The sequence below is a fragment of the Typopeltis vanoorti genome, chromosome 5 (genome assembly GCF_054136105.1).
Source record: "Typopeltis vanoorti isolate ZY-2024b chromosome 5, IOZ_Tvanoo_1.0, whole genome shotgun sequence".
Classification (NCBI taxonomy): domain Eukaryota; kingdom Metazoa; phylum Arthropoda; class Arachnida; order Uropygi; family Thelyphonidae; genus Typopeltis; species Typopeltis vanoorti.
This window is the reverse complement of record NC_143553.1, coordinates 84,535,827-84,562,020: the sequence shown is the minus strand read 5'-3', so window position 1 is coordinate 84,562,020 and position 26,194 is coordinate 84,535,827. Positions and strand designations below refer to the sequence as shown.

The window sequence follows — 26,194 nt, the reverse complement described above, 5'->3', positions numbered from 1 at the left end:
TTATGTCTCTTTGATGTTCCTCGATGCAAAGTTCAATTGATATTTCCATCTGGTTTACCACAAATGCAGAAAATCTGATAGACACTGGGATATTTTAGGTTATTATGACTGATCTTCAGCCGACTTAAAAGGGAACGTAGCTTTGGTAGAGTCATCATGAAGAAAGTCTGTATGTTATACTTTCTTAGAATCTTTGCCAATTTTGGTGTGACAGAGTTGATGTAAGGAATAGAAAAGTTCCCTTTAAAAACTAGTATCTTCATTGGGGCGAGAGAGAGAGGGGGTTGAACAGGAGTTTGTTGATAGTCTTCATTGAATAGCCATTTAGTTGAAATGTATTTAGAAGGAGATTGAGTTCATTGTTGAGTTCTTCTTCATCAGAAAGAAGAGAGCGAGCCCAGTGTCCGAGTGTAGAAACGATCCCGAATTTCTTGGAGAATAATAGTGGGAGTGAGGGTGAAGATACCTGTCCAAATGGGTAGGTTTTCTGTAAATAGAAATCTTGAATTTTCCTGCTGAACAGGTCAGTTTGACATCCAGAAAAGAAAGAGAACCGTTGACTTCCAACTCAGTTGTAAACTTTATGTTAGGATGTATATTGTTCAGCTGGTCTTAGAAGTTCTGGAAGGATTCAAAGCCATGTTCCCAAATTAAAAAGATGTTCAATGTAATGTTTCCAAAGTGTGGTTTTAAAGGGAAGGATGAAATAGCCTTTTCCTCAAAATCTTCCAGGTAGATGTTAGTGAGCACTGGAGATAAAGGGTTTCCCATAGCTAGCCCAGAATTTTGTTATCTAGCCCTGAATTTTGTAGATTGTGTTTTCAAATTCGAAGTATCCGGAATTAACACAGTGTGTCAATAAGGAAAAGATCTTCTTAGATACTTTTCTTTCAGTAGTGAAAGAACTTAATCTGTAGGAACATTTGTAAATAAGGAAATTGTGTCAAAACTGGCCATTATTTCTGTGTCTTCAATGGTGATATCCTTAAGCTGGGGATAAAATCGACCGAGTTTTTGATAAAGGATGAAGATTTGCAGGAGAAACATTTTAAGGAAGTGACAAGATATTTAGAAAGGTTGTATGTTGGAGAATCAATACCTTCAACTATACGTAGCAGGATATATTCTCCTTATGGACTTCAGGTAATCCATATAGATGAGGGATGAGTGGGTGAAGAGACGTAAATTTCTGGGCAACTTACATTGTAGTTCTCAAGAGATTGTTTGTACGGTTATGAAGTTCTCTGGTAGGATCTCTTTCAAGAATAGAGTAAGTGTCAATATGTAACAAATCCATTATCTTATTATGATAATCAGTTGTGTTGAGAACAACCATAGTATTGCCCTTATCTGCTGGAAGAAGAATAATGTCTTATTATTCTGAAGATGTTTAATAGCATGTCATTCTGAAGGAGAGATATTGTCAGCAGGTGGTCTAGCATTGTTAATAGTAAAGATCGATTCAATACGAAGTAGGTTTGCACCTTGGGTAGGGAGAAAAGAAGCAGTTCTCGATCTTGGTAAGAAATAATTATTTTGGGATAGATCTTGACAATAAAACGAAATTGAGGCCTCTGGAAAGAACATTCTTCTCAGAAGTCGAGAGGTTGTAATTAGATTTGTTGATAACAACCTTGTCTTGAGGGAAGCGTGGTTTGGAAATTAAAGAGTTCTCTGTTTTTGTTTGAGAAAATTAAATTTTCTGATTAATTTCAGTTTGTTCTCATTTTGAATCTTGGAAGCAAAAGATTCACTCATCTCTTTAATATGGTTCCACGTAATACTATCAAGCGAATGTTCAATGTTGTTAGAAAATGTAGTTTTTTAATTAAATAGAAAGGCCAAGGTATGCTTAGTTTCAAAAATTCTCTCTGCAAGGAGTTCTAATTTTGCTCTGTGGCAAATCCTACCCACCCGTTTCGTTTTGATGTTCTCCTTGAGAGAGATAAAATTAGGAAAACCGTATGGAATTTGCAGTGTTTCAAGAACACTAGTCTGTTGATATGCAGTCCAATTCTCTTCAGCGTCTTCTGAAATTTCTGATGTTACAGTAAATTGCCTTCATAAGGACCAGAAATGTTTATAGAATGATTTACTCGGCTTGAATAGATGTTGTTTAGTATTAAATGACCAGAATACTGAGATTAAATAAAAGTAGATTTTATTCACACAACTAGTTTCATCTTTCACAGACTTCTTCAGGTGCACAAAACATAGAAATAAGCAATATAACTGTAAAGAAACTGGCTCTAAACAGTACAAAAAAAAGTGTTAGCAAAAAAATGTTGAGGTTCAAGCCTTAATGAGTTTAAAAAATGTGTATCTACTCTATATATATAAAAAAAGACAAGCCGAAATTTGAAATGTTTTTATGTCACATTTTTTTGTCTCCGGCTTACCAGCCCGGAACTCGGGAAGGGGGGGGGGGGCATGGGCACCAGGTGGGCAGAGCCCCCCCCCCTAATATATATACATACATACATACAGGCATTATATGGACTTCATCTAGCAGTAATTAATATTACCCTTGGAATGGTATGGAAAATTTCATTATTGTCATTAATCAGCAACTCTTGTCCCCTCTTATGTTGATCTACAAGTGTCAGATATCAGAACTAAAAATGAATATTTTCCTGTCCAAACAATATGATGTTGCTATAGTAGTGCTCATATTAGTATTAGATAACTTAATGTGAATCTTTTCTGAATTTAACTTTTTTTATTTAAAAATAAGTCAATTTTATTTAAATTTTATTTCTCAAAAAAAAAAGAAAATTAAAAGGATAATTAATTTAACACTTTTTATTGTTATAGAAATTTAACAACACTATCAGAATTTTATGAAGATGATACTATTTCTTACGCAGGTAATGCTGACAAATCAAATTCTTCTCCATCTGACATATGAACACGACAATCACTATAACACCTTTGTCCGTCTTCACTACGCAGGCCAGGTCCACATGGTTTACATGATTCTATCCCATAAGGTACAGGCTGCCAAACGTAAGTGTTAGGAGGACAGGCCAAACACTTTAGATTATCTGCATCTTGAAGATAGTGCCCTGGAGGACATGGGATACACCTGCATACATGACACATGCAAAGAAAATATTTGTGATATTTATGACAGTTACACTAGTATTCAAAAGCTAAGGACAAACTACATTTTTACCTGTATGTGAAAAAAAATTCATGACTATAGCCAAATGTGGACATAAATTTACTGACAGCACATTAATAAATTATATTACATGCACACACACACACACACACACACACACACACACACACACACACACACACACACACACACACACACAAAACATGTTATAAATTTTGTAGAAATTAAATTGCAATAAGTTTTAGCAAAAGCAAATTTTCTAAAGTAGTAGTTAGCGAACTAATGTACAGTGCTTACAGAAAACTATGCAGAGAGACATTTCAGTATGGAATATGTCCACCCCAAACTGCAATGCAGCTCTCACAACATCGTACCAAGCTTTGCACCAAGTCATTCAGGAATTCTTGAGGCAAACTGGCCCACTGCTCTTTCAGAGCTAGGATAAGGCCTTGTTTGTTCTCTGGAGGGGAATTCTGAGCAGCAATGCATGTCCCTATTGCATCCTAAACATGTTCTATGGGCTTGAGATCATGGGAGTGCTGGCCACTCTCAATTCAATTAATATCCTCAGTCTCCAGAAGTATCGCCACTGCTTGTGTATAATGTGATGTGGCACTGTCATCCATAAAAATAAATTCTTTGCCTACCGCACCATGGAACAATTGAACATGACACTGAAGAACTTCAATGCAATATCATCACCAGTTATAGTCCTTTTTCTCACACTTGTAACTCTGTACATCCATTAAACATAATGCCTACCCATACCATGACCCTAGCACTGCCGTACCTGTCCCTTTCAAGAACATTCTCATGATGATAAGCAGCACCAACTTTCATAAGATCAAGTGTTTTCATCTATAATCAGAGGAAAGACTAAAATTACTCATCTGTAAAGAGTATATTAGCCAATTTGTGTCTTGTCCAATTTTTATGGACACAACACTGCTGAAAACATGCTCTATGTTGAACTGTGGAGAAAGGGATGCAGACTACAGGCCTTCAGGCATATAGGCTTACTTGTCACAGATATCTCGCCACAGTTTGCCAAGATATTCAAGTACCTGTGATTGAATGGAGCCAACTTACAAGCTGATCTGCATTGATTACGTTTTGCTATTATAGTGAAAAATCAGTCTTGATTACATTTTGCTATTATAATGAAAAATCAGTCTTCATGCTTTGTGGTAGAGTGAAAGTGATCTCTTAGCAAACATCTGGAACAATTCCATTGGTTTGAAACACTGTCCAGTGCCTAGATACAACACTATGTGAGATTTCAAACTCAGGCAATATCAATAATTCCGTGCCCTTCTTTTCTTCAAACTTCCCAATAATTCTTCTTCACGTCGAATCATCTAGATGATGTCGTTGAGACATTGCAAGACATACACTTTTGCAACTTCATTTCTTTATGAAAAGAGAATCCTGCAAATACAATTAGCTTAGCAGAGCATTTTGCCTTTTATCCTGTTGAATGCTACCTTGTGGCCCCTTTCCACACAATTCACTTATCATGGAGGCTTTCTACTCAAAATCGTCAGTTATACAAATTGCCACAAGCTGATTCATCTGAATTTGCAGATACAATCTTCAGAAATAGTGTTTGCCCTTAGGTTTTGGACACCAGCATATATGAAACTGCATAAGTGAACATAAAAATAAAGTATAAAACTTAAGATACATGATTTTTGATTTGTATTGTATTATACACTGTTAAAATTACACTGAAATTGTATCCCTTACCAATTCAATGTGCCATAACAGGATAATCAGCATATCAATCTTCACTATGAGTATAAAAGTACCTACAAAATGATCTATCAACCACAACTGTTCTTGGGAGGAATAGGTGATACAGTGACTTTCACAGACAAGTGGAAGCCATGTATATGTTATGGGCCAAGTGATTAATGCAGCATTGTTCATAATGTCCGGGCATTATGAATAAAGACAAACAATATTGGGCAATGTAATAAATTTCACATTGTTTATCATAATTTATCACATTGATGGATCAATATGAATAATGTTATCATCTGGTTGCGCAAAATGATAATAACAATACCTTTTTGGCAGTATTAGAAGCAGTAGGGGTTAGGTTAGCGTTTACCTGCAAAAATAGATGACATTCTTTGCAAGAATGCCATCTATTTCTGAAGTCTAACCTAACCACTACCACTTCTAAATACTGCCAAAAAAGGTCTTGTCATCTATTTCTGAAGGCTAATCTAACCTAACCTTATCTAACTCCTACCACTTCTAATACTACCAAAAAGGTCTTGTCATCTATTTCTGGAGACCAAGACTATAGTTTATGCTGATGCAAAGGTGGTTGCAAATTTGATAGATGCAAATGTCGGAAAGAAAAAATTGCTCAAAGTCTTAATTGCTCAAATAAATAACAGACAAAATATTTAAATTTTAGTATACCGTACCAGAAATGACATTCCAGAAGCTTCCTTTAAATTGATTTTTATGATTTTATCATAATCTTGACTGAATTATATAATTTTGTTAATAATACTTTTTGTTAACAATAGTTTAATTAAATACAGTTGGAAATAAAAAAATATAAGACTTAATGATAAAGTGACCATAGATTTTTAATTTGTACATATGTTCGTACAATATTGCCTACCAGTTTCGCTAGTAACTGACTAGCTTTTTCAAGGCTTGTACAGTACAAAAAAATGAAAAACACAAAAAAGGTTTAAGAATACAAAAAACGTTAGTACCTGTTAGGTAGCTAAGGTAACACGTTCGCGTAACGTATCTGTATGAATTGCGACTTTCTACTAAGTATCATGAATATGCGTTACATGCAAACGCGTAATATGATTATTCGCGTACTGTAGTTGTGTTGAACTGAGAAAATTAATTAGATTTTTCCAAGTATCGTTCAGTATGGCCCTTTGATTTCTGTTTAGGTTGCTGCCTGTACGTAGCACTACTGCTGCTTCTTTGAATACTCGATGTCTGTAATCATCATCTACGTAGGACATAGCGTTGTTATCCCAGTCTATAGTGTGGTTCGAAGTTGAAAAATGATGTGCTAAACCAGAGGTGATCGTTCTGTTGTGATTTACATCGCCAACATGTTCTTTCTGTCTTATTTCCAGGCTTCTCGAAGTTTGTCCAATGTAGGAAAGACCATACGTGCATGGAATATTATTATTACCACCCCAAGACCTCATGGAGTCAAAGACTCATCTGGGAGGACCTTTTATCACACACACACACACAGCTTATCATACCGTGCTTTAAACACATTCAAACTCTATGCAGACACCAGGTTCTCAGGTAAGGCATCCCAATCATTCACAACTCTGCACGAAAAAAACCTGCCTCTCACTCCCCTACTCACACCCTCTTTATACAGTTTCCAGGGATGATCTCTGGTTCTCCCCCTGATCTCCCACTATTCTCTGTAAAACTTCTCCAGCATTGATCCTATAACAACCCCTTACCAACTTGTAGGTCTCTATCATATCTCCCCTCTTCCTCCTGTCCACCAGACTCTGCAAATTACATCTTCTCAATCTTTTCTCATACTCAACATTCCAGAGGTCAGAAACTACCTTAGTCAGTCTCCTTTGAATCCTTTCCAACATCTCTTCATCCTTCTGAAAACCCGGTGACCAAATCTGGGCACAATAGTCCATGTGTGGCCTAATCAATGCCTTATACAATGGAACGAGAATCTCCCTACTTCTACACGTCAGTGTCCTCCACATTATTCCCAGAAGCCTTTGTGTGTCTTCACAATTTTGGTGATGTGTCCCCTAAATTTTAGATCCTTATCCTCTATCACCCCGAGATCTCTTATTTCCTCTACTTCCAACAATATATTCTCACCAAGCATAAATTCTGCATCCCATCTTTGTTTTCCAAATTTTAAAACCTTACAGTTTGCAACATTGAATTCACATCCCCATTTCCATGCTCATTCAATCAATCTATTCAAGTCTTCCTGTAAGGCCACAACATCTTCACTACACTTCATGGTTCGTCCCAACTTTGCATCATCTGCAAACAACTGAATATCTCCATCCAAATCTTCACCTATATCATTAATATACAAGTTAAACAGTAATGGACCTAAAACAGACCCCTGAGGCACTCCACTAGTGACTTTCCTTTTCCTGGATATCGCACCCCCATACACAACTTGTTGATACCTATCAGATAGTCAGTCTCCAATCCAATGCACTAATCTAATATCCAACCCCATCTGCTCTAGTTTGACTGTCAAGTTATCATGAGATATTCTATCAAAAGCCTTTGCAAAATCCAAGTGTATTACTGTGTATCCTTTTCCTCTGTCCAAGAAAGCAGTCACTTTATTGTAATAAGTAAGTAGATTACTAAAACATGACCTCCCTTTAGCAAATCCATGCTGTCCATCAAAGATTACACCATTGTTGTCAACCCAACTCTGGATCCTAGTTCTCACAAGCTTCTCTAACAACTTAACCACAACACCTGACACAGAGATAGGCCTATAGTTTGATGCTTGAGTTCGATCACCTCCTTTATGAAGTGGCACAATCTTGTAATTTTGTTAATAATACTTTTTGTTAACATTAGTTTAATTAATACAGTTTTAGAAATACTTACTTACAAATAAAAATAAAATATAGAACATAAATAAAAATATTCTAGTTTGTAAGTGAAATTTTCACAAATTATTTTGTTGAAAGCTATACCGAAATATATAATTCTTAATGAAACAAGTGGAGTTTATTTTTTAAAATCAGATTGTCCAAAGGGAATGTAGCTTTATTCATAATGTCTGGTTAATTTAATAAATTATTATTATTATATATATAAACACTGTATTATATATATATATATATATATATATATATATATAAATGCTATATTCAACTATACTAAATAGTGAAAACTTCTATTCTCTTCCATCACAGAAGGTCCACATGATTAGCGTAGTGGCTATGCGCTTTGCAACCATATGTCTTGGGAAGGAGTGTCCTAGGTTCGATTCCCATCGATGACGTGAGGAACTTAAGGATCTTTCTCAGCCATAGCCAAATGCCGGTCTTGAGCATGGACAGCAGGATTTTTCCCCCCCAATTTATCTGGGATTTTTCATCTCACAAGCAGGTAAACCAGCCCTGTGAACACACATGGATTACAGTCATGAATATTGCTCTTAGGGGATGCAGCAGAGGAGTGGCGAACCAGCTGCATTAATATGCCAGTAACCCCTAATTAGGAGGGGACTCAACCCATCCTAGGACGGACAAGAAGGATAGAGATAGAGATTACATTAAGAAGACCCAGTGACAATTACATTAATTGAATAAAGAAGACAGCCAGCAACATCCTATGAAGGTATGTCTGAATTATTCCTCCTATATATTCTTCATATATTTGTCTATATAAAACATAATGCCCAAAACTTCACAGTAAAGTTCTATCCCTAGACCATCAGGTCATGGGGATTTTCTTGTCTGGCATTCTTTATAGGCTGTGGTAACTTCAGATGCTGTAATAGGCCTGTCAAGCCCATCTTGGATATGAACAGGAAAGCTAATAATGCTCCAAGATTTATAATTTCCAATAGTGTGATTGTCTTAAAACAGATTTTTCAGTGTTTTTTTGAAAGGAGTTAAGGATGTCTTGAATGGTGGACATGTCTCCACAATGAATGCCGATTTGAGTGAAGTCCTTTCTTTGCAGAATTTTGTGAATTGTCGAATGCAGTGCAATGCTATTGAAGAATGCAGCTGAAGAACTATCTGCTATCTGCTAACTAACTGCCATATACTTATTTTAAAATTTCTTTCTTCTGCCTGTTTCTGTCTTTCCAGTTCTATCTCCATGTTAGTGTTTGTAATGATATTACTACATTCTATACAATTGCACTGGTTTGTTACGAACCAGCTTCTCTCTTTATACTGGTCTTTCAACTTTTTGCTTTTGGGGAAAGCCTGTTCCTTTCCCCATTCCATCATATAATGTTTTACTATTTGTTTGAATTTTAACCACATATCCCAATTCTAGGTAACATTATTCCAATGAACAGAGGGTCTTGAATTTAGTTAAAAAGATCAATGGAAAATTTGGTGGAAGTCTCCATGCAGTGGAACTTACGTAGAACTGGATTATGATCCAACAATACTATTTGGGTATTGTTGAGACATGTTTTTAACTGTGCATATTCCACTTTTCCACTCCTGGGCTTTTCAATACAATTCCAGTCACCAGCTACAATGATGTCATGTGCACTGTATAAATATAGCTCCAATTGCTGAAAGAATTTTATTTTCGTCAAACTGTTCCATTGGATGGATCAAAAACATTTATAAATTATTACACATCCACAGTATTTCCAGCCTATTGTTAGGATTCTCCTTTCTGCATTCCTTTGGATATTGCAGAATGACCCAAGGAGAGGGATGGGGGAAAGAATAAGAACTTCTACTCCAGCCCTGTTAATCTCCCAAAGCTCCAATAAGAAAAAAGTGGATATCTATCTGTTGAAGTTTTTATATCTTTATATAAAAACTTTATATAAAAGAGAATAGTGTGACAGGAAGGGTAGTCAGTGTGTTGCCTAGGTATGATTGTGGTGAAATGAGGCAGAGAGCAAAGATTATGAATGATATTCTGGCTGAAATGTGTGAGGAGATGGGAGTACAGTTTGTTAATGTATGGAATGAGTCTGAGGGACGAAGTGAGCTGTATGGGAGCGGTAGACTGCATTTGAGTGGTTATGGTGTGAGTCACTTGGAGAGACTGCTGCTGGAAGGTAGAGAAGTGAATAGAGAGAATGAATCAGATCGAGAGGGGAGTGATGTGGAAGAGCAGGAGAGTAAGACAGGAGAGATTGAAGAAGTGGAAATGAATGGGGAAGTCAGTGGTATGAGTGTAGAAAATGAGACAATGGGTGTGCAAGAGGAGCAGGGAAATGGGGAGGCTCAGGGTGGACAGGGGTACACAGCGTGAGAAAGGTGGATGCTCCAAGAGAGCATGTGTAGGCAGTAAAGGAATGGGATGACCAGGGATCAAGAGGAAACAGTTGGAATTGAAGAGGGTTCTAAAATGAAAAAGCAGAAAGGGAACTGGCCCCAGTCCAACATGGAGAGATCACATTGAGTGAGTGGTATCAGTGGAACTAGCCGTAGATCCAGAAATAAGCTGTCGTGTTTGTATACCAATGCTAGAAGTATAAGAAACAAGGCGGATGAAATGGTTGCACTAATTGCGTCTGTGCACCCAGAGATTGTCGGAATAAGTGAGACATGGTTAGATGAGGATGACATCCTGACAGGAATAGAGACGGAAGGGTATGATATGTTTCGTGAGGATAGAAGTGGTAAAAAGGGAGGAGGAATGCTATTGATGATAGAGAAAGAGTTATGTCCATACAAGGTAGACATGCAAGAGGGAAATAGGGCCAGTGGATTTGAGGCAGTAGGCAGTATGGTGTGAGATAGAGGTGAATAGAATCAAATACTTGGTGGGATGTTGTTATAGACCTGGTAATGTGGATGATGGTGATAGTGAAATGTATAGTCAAATAAGACAAGCAAATAAGAAAAGGGTGATCATTAGGTGATTTTAATTATGGCAATATAGACTGGAATGAAGAGATAGCAACTGGAAGTAAAGAAAATGAGTTTCTTGAGTTTTTGAGGGATAACTACCTCAGACAGTATGTAACAGAAGGCACACGAGGATTAAGGGTCTTGGATTTAGTCATCTCATCAGAGGATGTAATTATAAATGAGGTGTCAAATCATTCACCAATTGGTGAAAGCGACCATGAGGTGATCACCTAGGTGGTTGCCAGCAGTGCAAAAAGGGTATATGTGGAACTACAAGGGGGGAGCGGGGATTGATTATGAAGAGCTCAAGAGACAGCTTGCTGGTTAAAGAGACAGCTTGCAGGCTAAACACATGGACTCCTGTGCTCAGATTTGGTCACCGGGTTTTCAGAAGGATGAAGAGATGTTGGAAAGGGTTCAAAGGCGACTGACTAAGGTAGTTTCTGACCTCTGGAATGTTGAGTATGAGGAAAGATGTAGAAGATGTAATTTGCAGAGTCTGATGGAGAGAAGGAAAAGGGGAGATAAGATAGAGACCTACAAGTTGGTAAGGGGTTGTTATAAGATCAATGGTGGAGAAGTTCTACAGAGAATAGTGAGAGATCAGGGAGAACCAGAGGTCATCCCTGGAAACTGTATAAAGAGGGTGTGAGTAGGGGAATGAGAGGCAGGTTTTTTTCGTGCAGAGTTGCGAATGATTGGAATGCCTTGCCTGAGAGTGTGGTGTCTGCAAGGAGTTTGAGTGTGTTTAATACACAGTATGATGAGATGTGTGTGTGATAAAAGGACCTCCCAGATGAGTCTTTGACTCCATGAGGTCTTGGGAAATAATAATAATATATCTGCAGAAGTATGTTTCTTGGAGAAATAAAAACCTGATATTATGGCATAACATAAGTTTCCATATAGTTTCTTGCTTAATTTGCCTATGGAATCTGCATCATAATAAATTTAGTTTAATCCTTGATGCAAGTGTAAGCAAACAAAGTTTGCGCCTGAAGTATCTTCAGGGCTGAGGCAACTCGTGGTAAAGGTGGTCCAAGCTCTCATCACTCCTCGTCTCAGTATCTCCCATAATGCAAAGCACATTTCCTTGTGGACATGTATAATGCTGTGCATTAAAGGAAGGGGCCACTACCCAGACCAGTTTCGAAATTTATTGTGGTCTCGTCAGTGGGAGTCAGACCCAGAAGTGGTGATACTAAGGCAGAGGCAATGGAGAGGTCATATTTACCAGTCCTCATACATTTAATGAGACAATGCAGAAAGGAGATGCTATGAATAGTGAGGTGTGAGTGGTAAGTCTTTAACTTTTAGATTTTGGATGAACTTGATGAGGTCTTCAATCTGTGAAGGTGCAATTGTGTAGCCTGCTTGTAAACTGTTTTCCGGTTTTTTTTCCGGTTGATTTCCTTTATTTCAATTTCATGCCTATCCTTTTAGATATGGAAGCTAGTTGTTCTCTTCTCATGTAGATGATAATCATATTGAGAAAACTTTGAATCGGTAAACTTTATTATTTTTTCTTTAATTGTATCTCTTGCTTTTCCTTTATTAGCATCAGATGGTTCTTCATAGTCCATAAACTCTTCTGAGCCTGAAGAGTTTTCATTTGAGAATCTGCAATCTTCTCCATCTTTACATTTTTTTATTACTTCTTTTTCTTTTAGAATGGGTAACTTTTTTAAATTTTTATTTTCTTTATTCTCAATTTTTTTTATTAATTCATCTTTATTTTTGATGATCTTGTCTGTATATTAAGTTCTTTCAGTTATCTTACTTGCTTTTCTGTTTCTTCTTCAGTTTCTCCTTGATGTAACGTCATTAGTTTCAACATAGAAGTAGCCCTCTCATGAAGTGACTTCATGTGCAAACTTTGTTTGCTTGGATAAAGGATTAAACCAAGAATATAATTTCTTGGCATCTTTAATTTATAGTATAAGCAAATGGGAAAACTTTCAGCATCTAACTCTAATCCAGAGTATTTAAGTAATAAGGTGCGACTCCTTTTGGCTACCTGTATATGGAAATATGACTTCTGGTTCTGGCTGTCATTGATGAGACCTCAATAAAGGTGGTGTAGAATTTTGTCAATATCACTGGATTATTTAATTCTCAGTCTTACGACTGAAAGGTTTTTTTCCCTTCTCTCTCTCTCTCTTACATTCAAATGAAGTGGTTTTAGTCATTTTCTCCCACCTGAGATAATGGTACCAATTCCTCCAAGGGTGCAAACTCTAGGAATTGAAATTCCAGGATGTGAAGAAGCAAGATGGGTAACTAAGGTTTTAAAAGCGATGGTGCTAGTAAGATTTATTCTTTTGCCCTGTACAGCAGAGGGAAATATTTAATTGTAGTTAAAGATGTGGAAACAAGGGACAAACTAATATAGGGTTTTACTTTTGATGGCAACACAGTTATTACTGTAATGGTTGAGAGTCAGGTAAAAACAGTAAAAATCGAAAGATTTGCAATGCAATATATAGAGAACAGTAATGAAATTCTAATAAAGACATTCTTGAAATGGGTTAGATTAGTAACATGAGAAAGGGTTTATCAGGTGAAGATCTAAACTTGTTTTCTGGTGATGTCACCTTCACAATGGATATGAAGATGTCCGTACCAAATTTTGTTGACAATCAGTACAACTCAAGTTATGGTAAACTATCCTAGAGTATACAAAGGCAGTGCCTGCATTGTGGTTCATATGATCACTTAGATGGTAACTGCCCCAAATCTAAATGTTTCAAATGCATGAAGATCAGACATATCACTATTCAATGTCTCAAACCCTGTCAGAAATGTAAAAGTTCTGAACACCTTGTTAACATCTGTCCTTTTAGAACTTTCACTTAAAGAGTGGGAGAACCAGTAGAGCCAATTAGAACACTGAATATATCAGATAGGCATAAAGAAGAGTTTCCGGATCTTCCAATTCACTCTAATAAAGAAGTGCTTTTAAAAAGTACACTTGGTAAAATCAAAAAAAGTGCATGACTAAATCAGCTAGAAATTAGCCCCAAAATTTCAGAACCCTCAGCAGCCACTTTTCCAGTCAAATATGGATGGAACAACATCAGCTGAAATTACCAATAATGAGCCTAGTATAACAACTGAACAGATACAAGACGAAATGCAAAATCATGAAACTGTCCTACAAAGAGAAACTGGAGGTACTTCAATATGTATTTTAAGTGACATTCGCTACCAACTGGAAACAGTAGAACATGCATTATACAGCTGCCCTCTTGCTCTGTGTATTTGGAACAGATTATGTAACGTGTTGGGCATTCCATTACTTACAACAGGTTATTTTTTTTGCAGTATCCACCTGTAATGGGAAGAGAATACTGATTTTTATAATTAATGAATTAAAATAGCATTTTTGGAGGGTTAGAAAGAAACATTGATTTAAAAACCATCAATATGACATCCAAATGCTTTATAATATTGTATTTTGGGAATTTTATTGTTCAGTCACACGATTTTTGTATTTAGAAAGAAGCATTCTATGAGATATCAAATTTTTGACTAGACGGTGTAGACCACCCACATTATTTAGTATTCCCAAGGGGATAAAATTCTGTCTATTCTTGCTATGAGAGCTTTTTTAAATAGTTTACATCCTCATAATTCAATGTCGTCATATAGTCAATTGCAAGGATGACCGAAGAGCAATCCCAGGCAGAGAAGGCCAACTCAAGATGGTTAACTCAGATAAGGCTAACCACCTGGGTATCAGTCATCTTTGCACTTTAATTTCCATTGGTCTGTTGGTTGTTCATCTATATGAGATTGTTGAAAAAACAAAACTGATAGCCTTTGGCTATATGACGATATAAAAGAGCTGAGGCCTTTTCTCTATCTCCCATACTATTCATCTGCCTTTCTTTTTACTAATACTATCAGGCTCTCTTGCATCCTCAATACCAACTACTCTAGGCCTATGATGGGCATCCCTTTACTTTTTCACCTAAATAAAGGTTGAAACTAGTCTTGGTAGTGGCCCTTCCCATAATGCATAGCATTATACGTGTCCATAAGGAAATGTGCATTGCATTATGGGATACTAAGGCAATTGATGTGAAGTTATTAGTCTCTATTTACAAGTAGCCCAGTTGTGAAATGACTTTACGTGCAAACTTTGTTTGCTTACACTTGGACAAATGATTAAACAAAGAAAATAATTTCTTCGCATCTTTAATTTATAGTATAACCAAGTGAAAAAATTTCATATATGTGCAAGCACATGTACACACACACACAATACACATTGTTGTGTGTTTACCCACTGCATGTTAAACATGAGCATTAGACATGCTACGCTGTGTGTTAAACACACAAGCAATTCGTTAGTCCTACTCATCTCTTACTAATCTCATGCATTGATTCTTACAATGCATGATGCAGATATAGTATTGACTTTATCATTTGGACCTCTGTGCAATTCCACAAATGTTGAAGAAAAAAAACATTCAGTATTGTTTTGACTTCACAATTCTTCAGTAAAACTTTTTTCTGTCTTGGAGACATCGGCTACTATCATTCCATGCTTTGCTGTTTTGTTTCCAGGGACATATCAGATATGCCATGAATCATTGCAAGTCATGATTCTCTTTAAAATAGCATGCTTTTAGTCAACTATTTCAATGAAACCTTTACAACATGATGCTCTCTCTCTCTCTCTCTCTCTCAAGAGTCAAAGAATGTACAGTTCATTTAATGTTTCTAGTAGCAAGGCTTATACGTTGGTCATACATAACTGGTAATTAGTTTACGGAATTAACAACGCATATAAAGTATATTAATTAAAGGTAACTTTAATGAATAACTTCTATATTTCGGCAACTTCATGTTGCCATCTTCAGGAACATAAAGATATGGTGTGTGCACGCAGGCACTAACGAAAGCAAATGAGGAAGAAAGCAAGAAACTAATATTGTTCCTAAAGTCCTAATGGTGCCCTCTGGCGGGCTAATTTGGTTGTCTTGGCAGTTGGGCTGAAGTTCTCATAATGTAAGTCTCCCAAATTTGGGGTAGTTTCATGCACCCAAATTTGTTGATGTTAGGAACGTTTTTTAGAGCTGCTGATGATTCCTTGAATAATCTTTCGTATTTATACTTGCTGCAGTGTATTATTTTTGTTTTCTTCCAACGAATTCTATGGTGGGTATCTAAGGCATGGTCTGCCAGCCCAGAGCGGCTGTACTGGTGAAAACGGATGCAGTCTTTGTGTTCTGAAATCCTGATATTTGTTGTTCTGCCTGTTTGGCCAAAGTATGACAATTTGGCTGCAAGGGACCTGGTATACACCAGGTAGGTCTAGGGGAAGTGATTGGTCTTTGGTAGAGCGGATAAGGGATGCCAACTTTTTATATGGTCGGTAACAAGAAGTAAGGTCATATTTTTAGAGGATATTGGTTATTTTCTCAGAAGTGCCCTGGATGTAGGGGATGGTGATAGATTTGGTGTAATCTGTAATAAAAGAATTCGAAAAAATACGAAGTTGGCACTTGAAAAAATCCGAAAACCTGATAAAGAATTCTACTTCCTTACCACAGCCACCACTCAACACTGTAGTCAACCTCTCGTCGGTAGTTTTAAAGCCTGAAGCACTCACAGCACTTGCACGTGGTCACAATTTTGCCCTAGCTCCTAAAAGAATACCTGCCGAGGAAATCATGATCCAAATAGAACGTGGAATTCGCAACCTTCCTAACCATATCGCCAATAACGTCAGACTGGATGTAGTCGGTGTTCTCACTAAAGCCAAACCTCCTAAAACCAACTTATCCAAAGACGAATATGCAGCCCTAAAAGAAATGAAGAATAACAAAAAAATAGTAATCACCAAAGCGGATAAGGGAAAAGCCACTGTGGTGCTAAATCAAAAGGACTACAAAGGTAAGCTTAATGCCTTAGTACTAGACCGTACTACTTACCTCCCTATTGAATATAATCCTACCAACTCTCAGATTAGAACTCTCCAGACTCCTTAAGAAAGTAACTTCTTGGCCTGTGGAAGTCATTAGCAAACTAAAACCTTATAACTCTGGACCCCCCCCGATTATGTGGACTCCCAAAAATACATAAACAAAATGTGCCATTACGTCCCATAGTGGATAGCATTGATTCCCCCACATATAAATTAGCCAAACATTTAGCCAAAATGCTCACATACTATACTGGCAACACACCATCACACACAAAAAACTCAGCCCACTTTAAAGCCAGTATAGAAAACCTCTCGCTCCAACACACTGACATAATGGTCAGTTTTGACGTCTCCTCCCTATTCACTAATTTCCCACTCAAAGAAACCCTAGAGCTCATCCAAGCCAAGTTTCTTCCCATTATCTCAGCCCTATTTCAGTTCACAATGAACTCAGGCTATTTCGTTTGGCAAGGAAAGTTCTACAAACAGATAGAGGGGACAGCCATGGGTTCATCACTTTCCCCACCTTTGGCCAATTTCTTTATGGAGACCTTTGAAGAGAAAGAGCCTTAAACTCCACCCCACAAAACCCACTATTTGACTTTGTTACGTGGATGATGTGTTCGCTATTTGGCCACATGGCTCAGACTCGCTCCACTCCTTCCTAGCACACTTAAACAACCAACACCCCCAGAGTCCAGTTCACCTTAGAAAAAGAGGAAAACAACACCCTCCCCTTCCTAGATACTTTAATCACTTGCCAGCTTGATGGATCTTTGGTTTTCTCTGTTTACAGAAAACCCACCCATACTGGCAGATACATTCACCAGAAATCTCCCCCCTCACAACAATATGGGGTTATAAAAACACTATATAACAGGGCAAAATTAATCTGCTCAGATGACAAGGCCCTAACTACTGAACTAAACCACATCCTCAACACTTTCTTAGCCAATGGCTATAACCCCCAAAAAATCCAAAAAATACTAAAACCAGTAAACCACAACCCCCCCTCCCCACTCCACAATAAAGATTACACCAAATCTATCACCATCCCCTAGAACCAGGGCACCTCTGAGAAAATAACCAATATCCTCAAAAAATATGACCTTACATCTTGTTACAGACCATATAAAAAGTTGGCATCCCTTATCCGCTCTACCAAAGACCAACCACTTCCCCTAGACCTACCTGGTGTATACCAGGTCCCTTGCAGCTGCAAATTGTCACACTTTGGCCAAACAGGCAGAATAACAAATATCAGGATTTCAGAACACAAAGACTACATCCGTTTTCACCAGTACAGCCGCTCTGGGCTGGCAGACCATGCCTTGGATAACCACCATAGAATTCGTTGGAAGAAAACAAAAATAATTCATCGCAGCAAGTTTAAATACGAAAGATTATTCAAGGAATCATCAGCAGCTCTAAAAAACGTTCCTACCCTCAACAAATTTGGGTGCATGAAACTACCCCAAATTTGGGAGACTTACATTATGAGAACTTCAGCCCAACTGCTAAGACAACCAAATTAGCCTGCCAGAGGGCACCATTAGGACTTTAGGAACAATATTAGTTTCTTGCTTTCTTCCTCATTTGCTTTCATTAGTGCCTGCGGGCACATAACATATCTTTATGTTCTTGAAGATAGCAATGTGACGTTGCCGAAATATAGAAGTTATTCGTTAAAGTTACCTTTAATTAATTAATATACTTTATATGCGTTGTTAATTCCATAAACTAATTACCAGTTCATTTAATGGTTTTAATTCACAACACAAGAGTTATATTATTATAATTATTATTATTATTCAGGCCTCCATGGAGTTAAAAGCCTCATCGTGGGAAGTCCTTCCTAAGAAACACAAAGTCTATCAAGACTCATCGAGGAAAGGTCCACCCCCCCCCTAAGAAATACAAAGTCTATCATACCACTCCTTGAACTCATTGACCATTCTCGCTCTCACCACTCCATCAAGCAATGCATTCCATGGTTCAACCAGCCCTCCATGCAAAGAAACCACTCCTCAACCTCTTGCTCACAGTTTCCTTTTGTAACTTCCAGGGATGGCCTCTTGTCATCACTAATTCCTGCTGTTCAACCAAGCGAAAGAACTCCCCAGTGTCAACCCTGTAACCACCTCTCAACAGTTTAAAAGTCTCAATCATATCACCTCTCCTTCTTCTATCCACCAAACTCTGCAGTCCACATTCCCTCAGCCAATCCTCATAACTATCATTGTACAGTCCTGAAACCATGTTTGTTATTCGCCTATGTACCCTTTCCACAGTTAATTTATCCCCTTCAAATCCTGGGGACCAAATCTGAGAACAATAGTCCAAGTGTGGTCTGATCAGGGTCATCTACAACAGAATGATAACTGTTTTATCTCTGCAGGTCAGTGTCCTTCTCATTATTGCAGCAATCCCCTGTGTTACCTTCACCACCTTTGCAATATGTCCCCTAAATTTCAGGTTTCTATCAATCATCAACCCCAGATCTCTTGTCTCCCCTACTTCCTCCAGTATAACTCCTCCCATAGAGTATGCAGTGTCCCATCGATGTTTCCCAAACCTCAAGACAATTTTGCTGTATTAAACCGATACCCCCCTTCATTTTCACATCTATCTAGCTTATTCAAATCCTCTTGCAGGGCTGCCACATCTGCACTATTACTAATAATCCTTCCCAGCTTCGCATCATCTGCAAACAACTGAATATCCCCTTGCAATCCACTGACAATGTCATTGATATAAAGGTTAAACAATATAGGTCCCAGTACTGAGCCCTGTGGGACGCCACTTGTAACCCTCTGCTTCTTTGAAACTGCCCCACCATACACAACTCTCTGATACCTATCAGACAGCCAATCCTGAATCCAGTTGACCAATCTGACATCCAGACCCATGTGCTGCAACTTAAATATCAGCTTATCATGTGGCACCCTGTCAAATGCCTTCGCTAAGTCTAAGAAAATGGCAGTATATGCCTTTCCCTCATCTAATGCTCTTGTAACTTTATCATAAAAGGCTAGCATTTTGCTAAAACAAGAGCACCCCTTCACAAATCCATGTTGACTCTCACAGATAACATTACCCTCATCTGCCCAATGCTGTATACGATCCTTCACTACTTTCTCCAAGATCTTACTTACTACTGATAACACACAAACTGGCCTATAATTAGACACTTCCAGTCTGCTACCACCCTCTCTATCACACTCTCCTCTTATACCTCTAAACCTCGAACCTGCCCTATCCCTCTAGCATTAAAACTGACTCCTCCAGGATGAAATACTCCAATAAAATGTTCATTGAACAATTCTACTATGTCCTCTGCATCAGTCACTCTATTCCCATTTTTATCCCACAATATCATTTTTCCACAATCATTTCTCCTCCTACTGGCCACATATCTAAAAAATTCCCTAGGATTTTCTTTGGATCTTAGGGCTAATCTCCTCTCATATTCCAGTTTTGTCTTCCTTACCATACTAGTCACTCTTCTGGCCTGTGTCTTATACTCTTCGTGCATCTTCTCTTCTCCTGTCTCCGTATATCTCCATTCCATAGCCTCTTTTTTGCATGCAATTCCTGTTTAATATTGTTTGTCATCCACTTTACTCCAAATTGTGTCTTCTTCACTCGTGGTATACAACTTACAATTGCTACTAACAAATATTCTTTCACAATTTCCCATGCACTAATGATATCCCGGCCTTTCAATTCCTTCCTCCATGAAACTTCCCCTAGTTGATGTCTTAGATTATTATAATCACCTGCCTTATAATTCCCCATACGTTCCTGTCTCTTTGATACTCCTGCATGTCTATTCATTTTCCAAGTCAAAACCATATAGTCACTCTCTCCAACTGGTGGGAGAGATGTCATCTCAGTTATTATCAGCTCTTCTGATGCTATAACCAAATCCAAAACTCTTGAAACTCTTGTTCCCTCTATTATATGTTGCCTAAGACATTTGTCTCTCAAGAATTCTAGAAATTCCATTCCGTTATTGCTACATGCATCTTTCTCTCCCCCAGTTGAAACTACTGTAGTTAAAATCTCCCATAACAATTATTCTTCTTGCACTTGCCAAACTCAACTGTCTAAACATTTCCTGGTCACCACCCTCTGTACTCCTGGGTCTGTAGCAACACCTCCACTAAATATCCTGTATTGCCCATCTCTACCTCACACCATATGCTTTCAAAATCATTAGTATCACTGTCTTCCAAAGTCTTCACTCTTAGAGGACATAGGTCATCACTTATCATAAGCAGTACTCCACCACCACGCTTTCCCTTCCTATCCTGCCAAAAAATGCTGTACCCAGCGACTTCTATTCCTGTTATTATATCCTCTTCTGTCAACCACATCTCAGTGATCACAATAATTTTTGGCCAGGCTGATGCTATCTGTGCCACCAATTCCTCTCCCTTATTCCGGATACTCCTGGCATTAGTATATAGCATATAAATGCCGTTGTTTCTATACCTAGCATTATCCCCTCTAGAATCCACTGGGCTCAGTGTTACCTGATGTCGTCCCCTTTCTCCCAAGTACCCATTACCACAAGAGGCCACCCCGGTTACCATCCTCCCTGGGACACACTGACTTTTTCAGAACAGCAATCTCTCCAGATGCCTACGTCCTTCCTCATTCAAATGCAAGCGGTATCTTGCATACAATTCCTCTCTGTCCTCAAACGCATTCCAAGCATCCACATATTCCAGGTCCTCTCTTGTCACACATTGTAGCTATTATGTCATTCAATATTACTGCTTAAGAAAATAATTAATTTTTCCAGCTTATTTGCTGATATTTCACTGGTGTTATACCCAGCATCTTCAATCTTCAGAGTATTAATACACACACTCACACACAAACAGCAACAATTAGTTAACAGTGGGACTAGTTCCAAAATTGTAACAAACAACACAAGGAACGAAAATCCTAATTGGCACCTTCTATTTTGGATAAAGAGAGAGTTAATGAGCATTAATTTGATCTTAAAATTACTGTCTCGAAGAATTTTGGTAAACTGATGTAGCCATACTTGTTAAGGTTTCGGGAACATTTTAAAGATGCTACTGATTCCAAATTCCATAAACAGACCTCTGTGTAGCACTAGCACTTTTGTTTTATACCATTTCATTCTGTGTAAAAAAAGGGATTCCAACACATGTTCTTTTAGTTCTCATTTGTTACAACGATGGTGCCGGATGTTTTTTTTATGTTCTCTGAGATGGACATCAACTGTTCTTCCTGTCTGTATATAGTAAGCCAGGTCACAAGTACAGGACACTTCATACATCCTTGGATGTGATAAAGGAGAGTTCATCCTTAGGTGAATTGATGAGAGTTACCAATCTGATATATGGCTTAAATGTGGTGAAAAGTTCATATTTATTAAGCATACTGGATATTTTTTCTGATGTGCCTTTATCATACAGGATGGCAACAGTTTTGATGTTGTCTTGTGTATTAGACGATGAAGGGGATTTTTTTTGGAGGGGGAGGGGCATTTATTTATTTTTTTATGTTTTGGGAATTAGAGCCATTAGCTAAAAAGTGTGGCACAGGTAAGTTCAGGAGTAAGAGTATTATCATCAGAACAGATAACTCTGGCTTTGTGAGTTAGTGTTTTTAGGATACAATACTGAAAGTTTATTTTTCACTTGGTTAGAGTATAATAAATTTAGTTTAATCCTTTATCCAAGTGTGAGCAAACAAAGTTTGCACCTGAAAGTATCTTCAGGACTGGGGTAAGGTGGTACAACACCTGGCCACTCCTTGCAAAGGTGGAGCAAGCTACCAACACTCCTATCTCAGTATCTCCCATAATGCAAAACATCTCCTTGCGGATATGTCTAATGTTATGCATTAAGGGAAGGGCCACAACCCAGACTAGTTTCTACCTTTATTGAGGTCTCTTCAGTGGGAGCCAGGCCCAAGTGGAGATACCAGGCAGAAGCATTAGCAGGTCATCTCTACCTATAGGAGTTGCCAAATGGTGTGCCACCCTTTTTTAATAAATTACTCTGAAAAAAAAAGGGTGGCACACCATTTGGCAACTCCTATAGGTAGAGATGACCTGCTAATGCTTCTGCCTGGTATCTCCACTTGGGCCTGGCTCCCACTGAAGAGACCTCAATAAAGGTAGAAACTAGTCTGGGTTGTGGCCCTTCCATTAATGCATAACATTAGACATATCCGCAAGGAGATGTGTTTTACATTATGGGAGATACTGAGATAGGAGTGTTGGTAGCTTGCTCCACCTTTGCAAGGAGTGCCCAGGTGTTGTACCACCTTACCCCAGTCCTGAAGATACTTTCAGGTGCAAACTTTGTTTACTCACACTTGGATAAAGGATTAAACTAAATTTAGGATACCATACTGTTGAGCTGGATGATGCTGTGATTGTTGGTGCAAATATCTTCTAGTAAATGTAGGTTTCTACAAACAGAAAAAATATAACGAACCATTTGGAAGACATGTGACCAGTGTATCAAGGAAGGGCAGTCAGCCATTAGATTCTCATTCGATTGTGAAGTGGATTTTACAGTGTTTGATATTTATGTGCGCTAAAAATGAATCTAATGTGCCTGGACCACATAGGCAAATCCTCAACATAGCACAGACAAACTATTGGCTTGAGAGTAGCTGTATTGATTGCTTAGTTCTTTAAGTGTTCTATGTAGAAAGTTGGGGGAGGGGGAATTGAGAGCTCCCAGCCATCCCATGTAGTTGTTTATAAATCGTCTCTTTCCATGTGAAATAACCAGCACATACAGTAAATCTGAATAATTCAATATGTCTGGGGGGGGGGAGATGTGACTTTAACAAATCAAGGATCTCAGTTAATGATACATTGGTTAATAGCGAAGTAATATTGAAAACTAATCATTATATCTGAACTTTTTTTAAAATATGGTCTTTTAACCCTCCTACTGGCCAAGGTGGATGAAACAGCAAGACCACCCCAGAATTTTTCATGGATCAAAACTTCATCGGCATTCTATCTTTTATCAAGTATTTACCCTCCTCTGCTGTTAATCCCTTAACGGCGATTTTAGAGCCATTAGCGGATTAACTGCGGTCGAGCGACTTTTGAGTCACTTGTCTTTACATGTACTGTGTCCTGGAATTTTCTCCATTGTAGGATATTTGATTGATTTTTTTTTTTTTTTTTTTTTTTTTTTTGCTGCAGAATTTATTTATTGTGTCTCTTTCCAAATATAGAAGTTTCACATCTGCCAAAATAAATAATCAATCTGGAATGACCATAGATCAGTCTTTGCAATTAATATATTTTAGTAATAGTAAATTTCCTTCACTTCACTGACAATATAGATTCTTTTTCACGAATTTTCAAATGTTTGTTTACATTTAAAATATTTTGTCAGATATTTATATTTTTAAATAACATTTATTGAAATAAGTGACATTTTGCTTGCTTTCTTTGCAAAATACCTTTATATGGGTTGTCATATTTCAATTTTAGAAACGATTTATTTTATTTTATTTTTTTTTTTTTTTATGAACAACAAATGATTATGAATTGCATTACTTGGTTTCCGATATTGTCTTTTTTAGTGTCAAAAATTAATACCTATCGGCATTTTATCAGAGACTCTTTGCCTTCTTCTTTTTTGCTTAAAACTGCAACAGATTTTTTTTTTTTTTTTGTAGTATGCACATTACTATAATATCCAGTGCTTAGCCATTGTAGATATGTTGAAAATATAATAGGAAGGATATCATTTAGTGAAATAAATATGACATTTTGCTTTTTTTCTTTGCAAAATACTGTATATTGTATATTGGTTATACTTTCTGTATGGAATGATTCAAAATTTATACTAATTTTTAGGATTTTTTACTGCAACTCCCCCCTCTCCTGGAACTGAGTTGCATAACTACTTTAAATTTCTACTGCTTTGAAAGCTTTCAGACAGTATTCAAAATCTCTTATTTCAGTTTACCGTTTTGACAAAAGAAATAAAGCAATCATATTGTATATTCGAAGCTTCTAATTCTGTACTCTTTCTTTGCATCTGAAATCAGCTGTTCAGTAGTCTGCTGAAATTATTCTAAGATTTAGAAATACTATGCTATATTTTCAATATGTAAAACCGTATACCACACAAAGAAAGTTCAGTTGTGTTATTTTTGTTTCTTTTTAAAAAAAAAAAATCTAAATATTAAAATGGTATTGCTGTTGGTTGCTATTTCTGAAATATGTTTTAGAAATGCTGGACAATAATCCTCATACCTGGAGGAAAAGCTAAAAGTCTTAGATTACTCTTTTAAGAAACATAAGACAGAAAGTTTCCGAGGTCGCACTAAATTGCCTCAAGCAAGAATGTCTTGTTTTGTTTTCAGTTGTTCAGATATCCTAGCACAGAAAAACTGACATTTCTTTTACAGGCTGATGCAGTATTTATGCCAAAAATGATTTCTTTATTTATAGTGATCAGTTTCACTTTTATTATCGAAAAAATTCTAAATTATTTGATACAATTATCTTGAAAAAAATTACTGCTATTGCTGCTGCTGCTCTTGCCATCTCACAAATGAATTGTATATTGGGTATACTTTCTAATATTCCTTTTTGCCCAGTAACAAGTTGTAGACTACCGGAGATTACTAACCTCCCCCCCCACAGGGAACCAGATCAAAAGAACATGCCCAGCAGGCAGCACACTAAAGTGCCTCGTGCAATAACTGAATATTTTACAGGCAGAAATTCCTTGTTTTGTTTTTCAATCTTTCTGATTGATTAGGAGACATTCGAAACATTATTATTATTATTATTATTATTATTATTATTATTATTATTATTCAGGCCTCCATGGAGTCAAAAGACACATCGCGGGAGGCCCTTCCTAAGAAACACAAAGTCTATCCAGACTCATCGTGGGAGGTCCCTCCTAGGAAACATATCTATCATACCACTCCTTAAACTCATTGACCGTTCTCGCTCTCACCACTCTATCAGGCAATGCATTCCATGGTTCAACCACCCCTCCATGCAAAGAAACCACTCCTCACCCTCCTGCTTACAGTTTCCTTTCGTAACTTCCAGGGATGGCCCCTTGTCATCACTCCGTCCCGCTGTTCAACCAAGCGAAAGAACCCCCCAGTGTCAACCCTGTAACCACCTCTCAACAGTTTAAAAGTCTCAATCATATCACTTCTATCCACCAAACTCTGCAGTCCACATTCCCTCAGCCGATCCTCATAACTAACATGGTACAGTCCTGAAACCATCTTTGTTATCTGCCTTTGTACCCTTTCCACAGTTAATTTATCCCCTTCATTTTATATTGCATTTGTAGGGATGACAGTGTTTTTAAATATTAATTTCCCCTATTACCCAATGTCACATAACTTCCTAATTTATAATAATGAGGAAACAATATGTATATTTTCTTATTTATAATTTGCTAATATATAATAATCAAAACTTAGTTTCTGTGTCGAAAAATTAAACGTTATGTGGAACAATTATTATGGAAAAATCACGAATTAAATAAAAACTGTACCTATGTT

The 26,194-nt window shown here is 37.4% G+C and overlaps 1 protein-coding gene across 3 annotated transcripts in view; it reads right to left on the bottom strand.

Annotated features, from left to right (window-relative positions):
- The window catches only part of LOC150106608 (endosome/lysosome-associated apoptosis and autophagy regulator family member 2-like), a 594,368-nt gene that overhangs the window by 268,938 nt on the left and 299,236 nt on the right, over window positions 1-26,194 (bottom strand). For all 3 annotated transcript variants that reach the window (XM_090392568.1, XM_090392569.1, XM_090392567.1), the window contains one exon: window positions 2,864-3,085. In XM_090392568.1, the coding sequence (XP_090248694.1) occupies window positions 2,864-3,085 (222 nt within the window). The remainder of the gene's footprint in view (window positions 1-2,863; window positions 3,086-26,194) is intronic.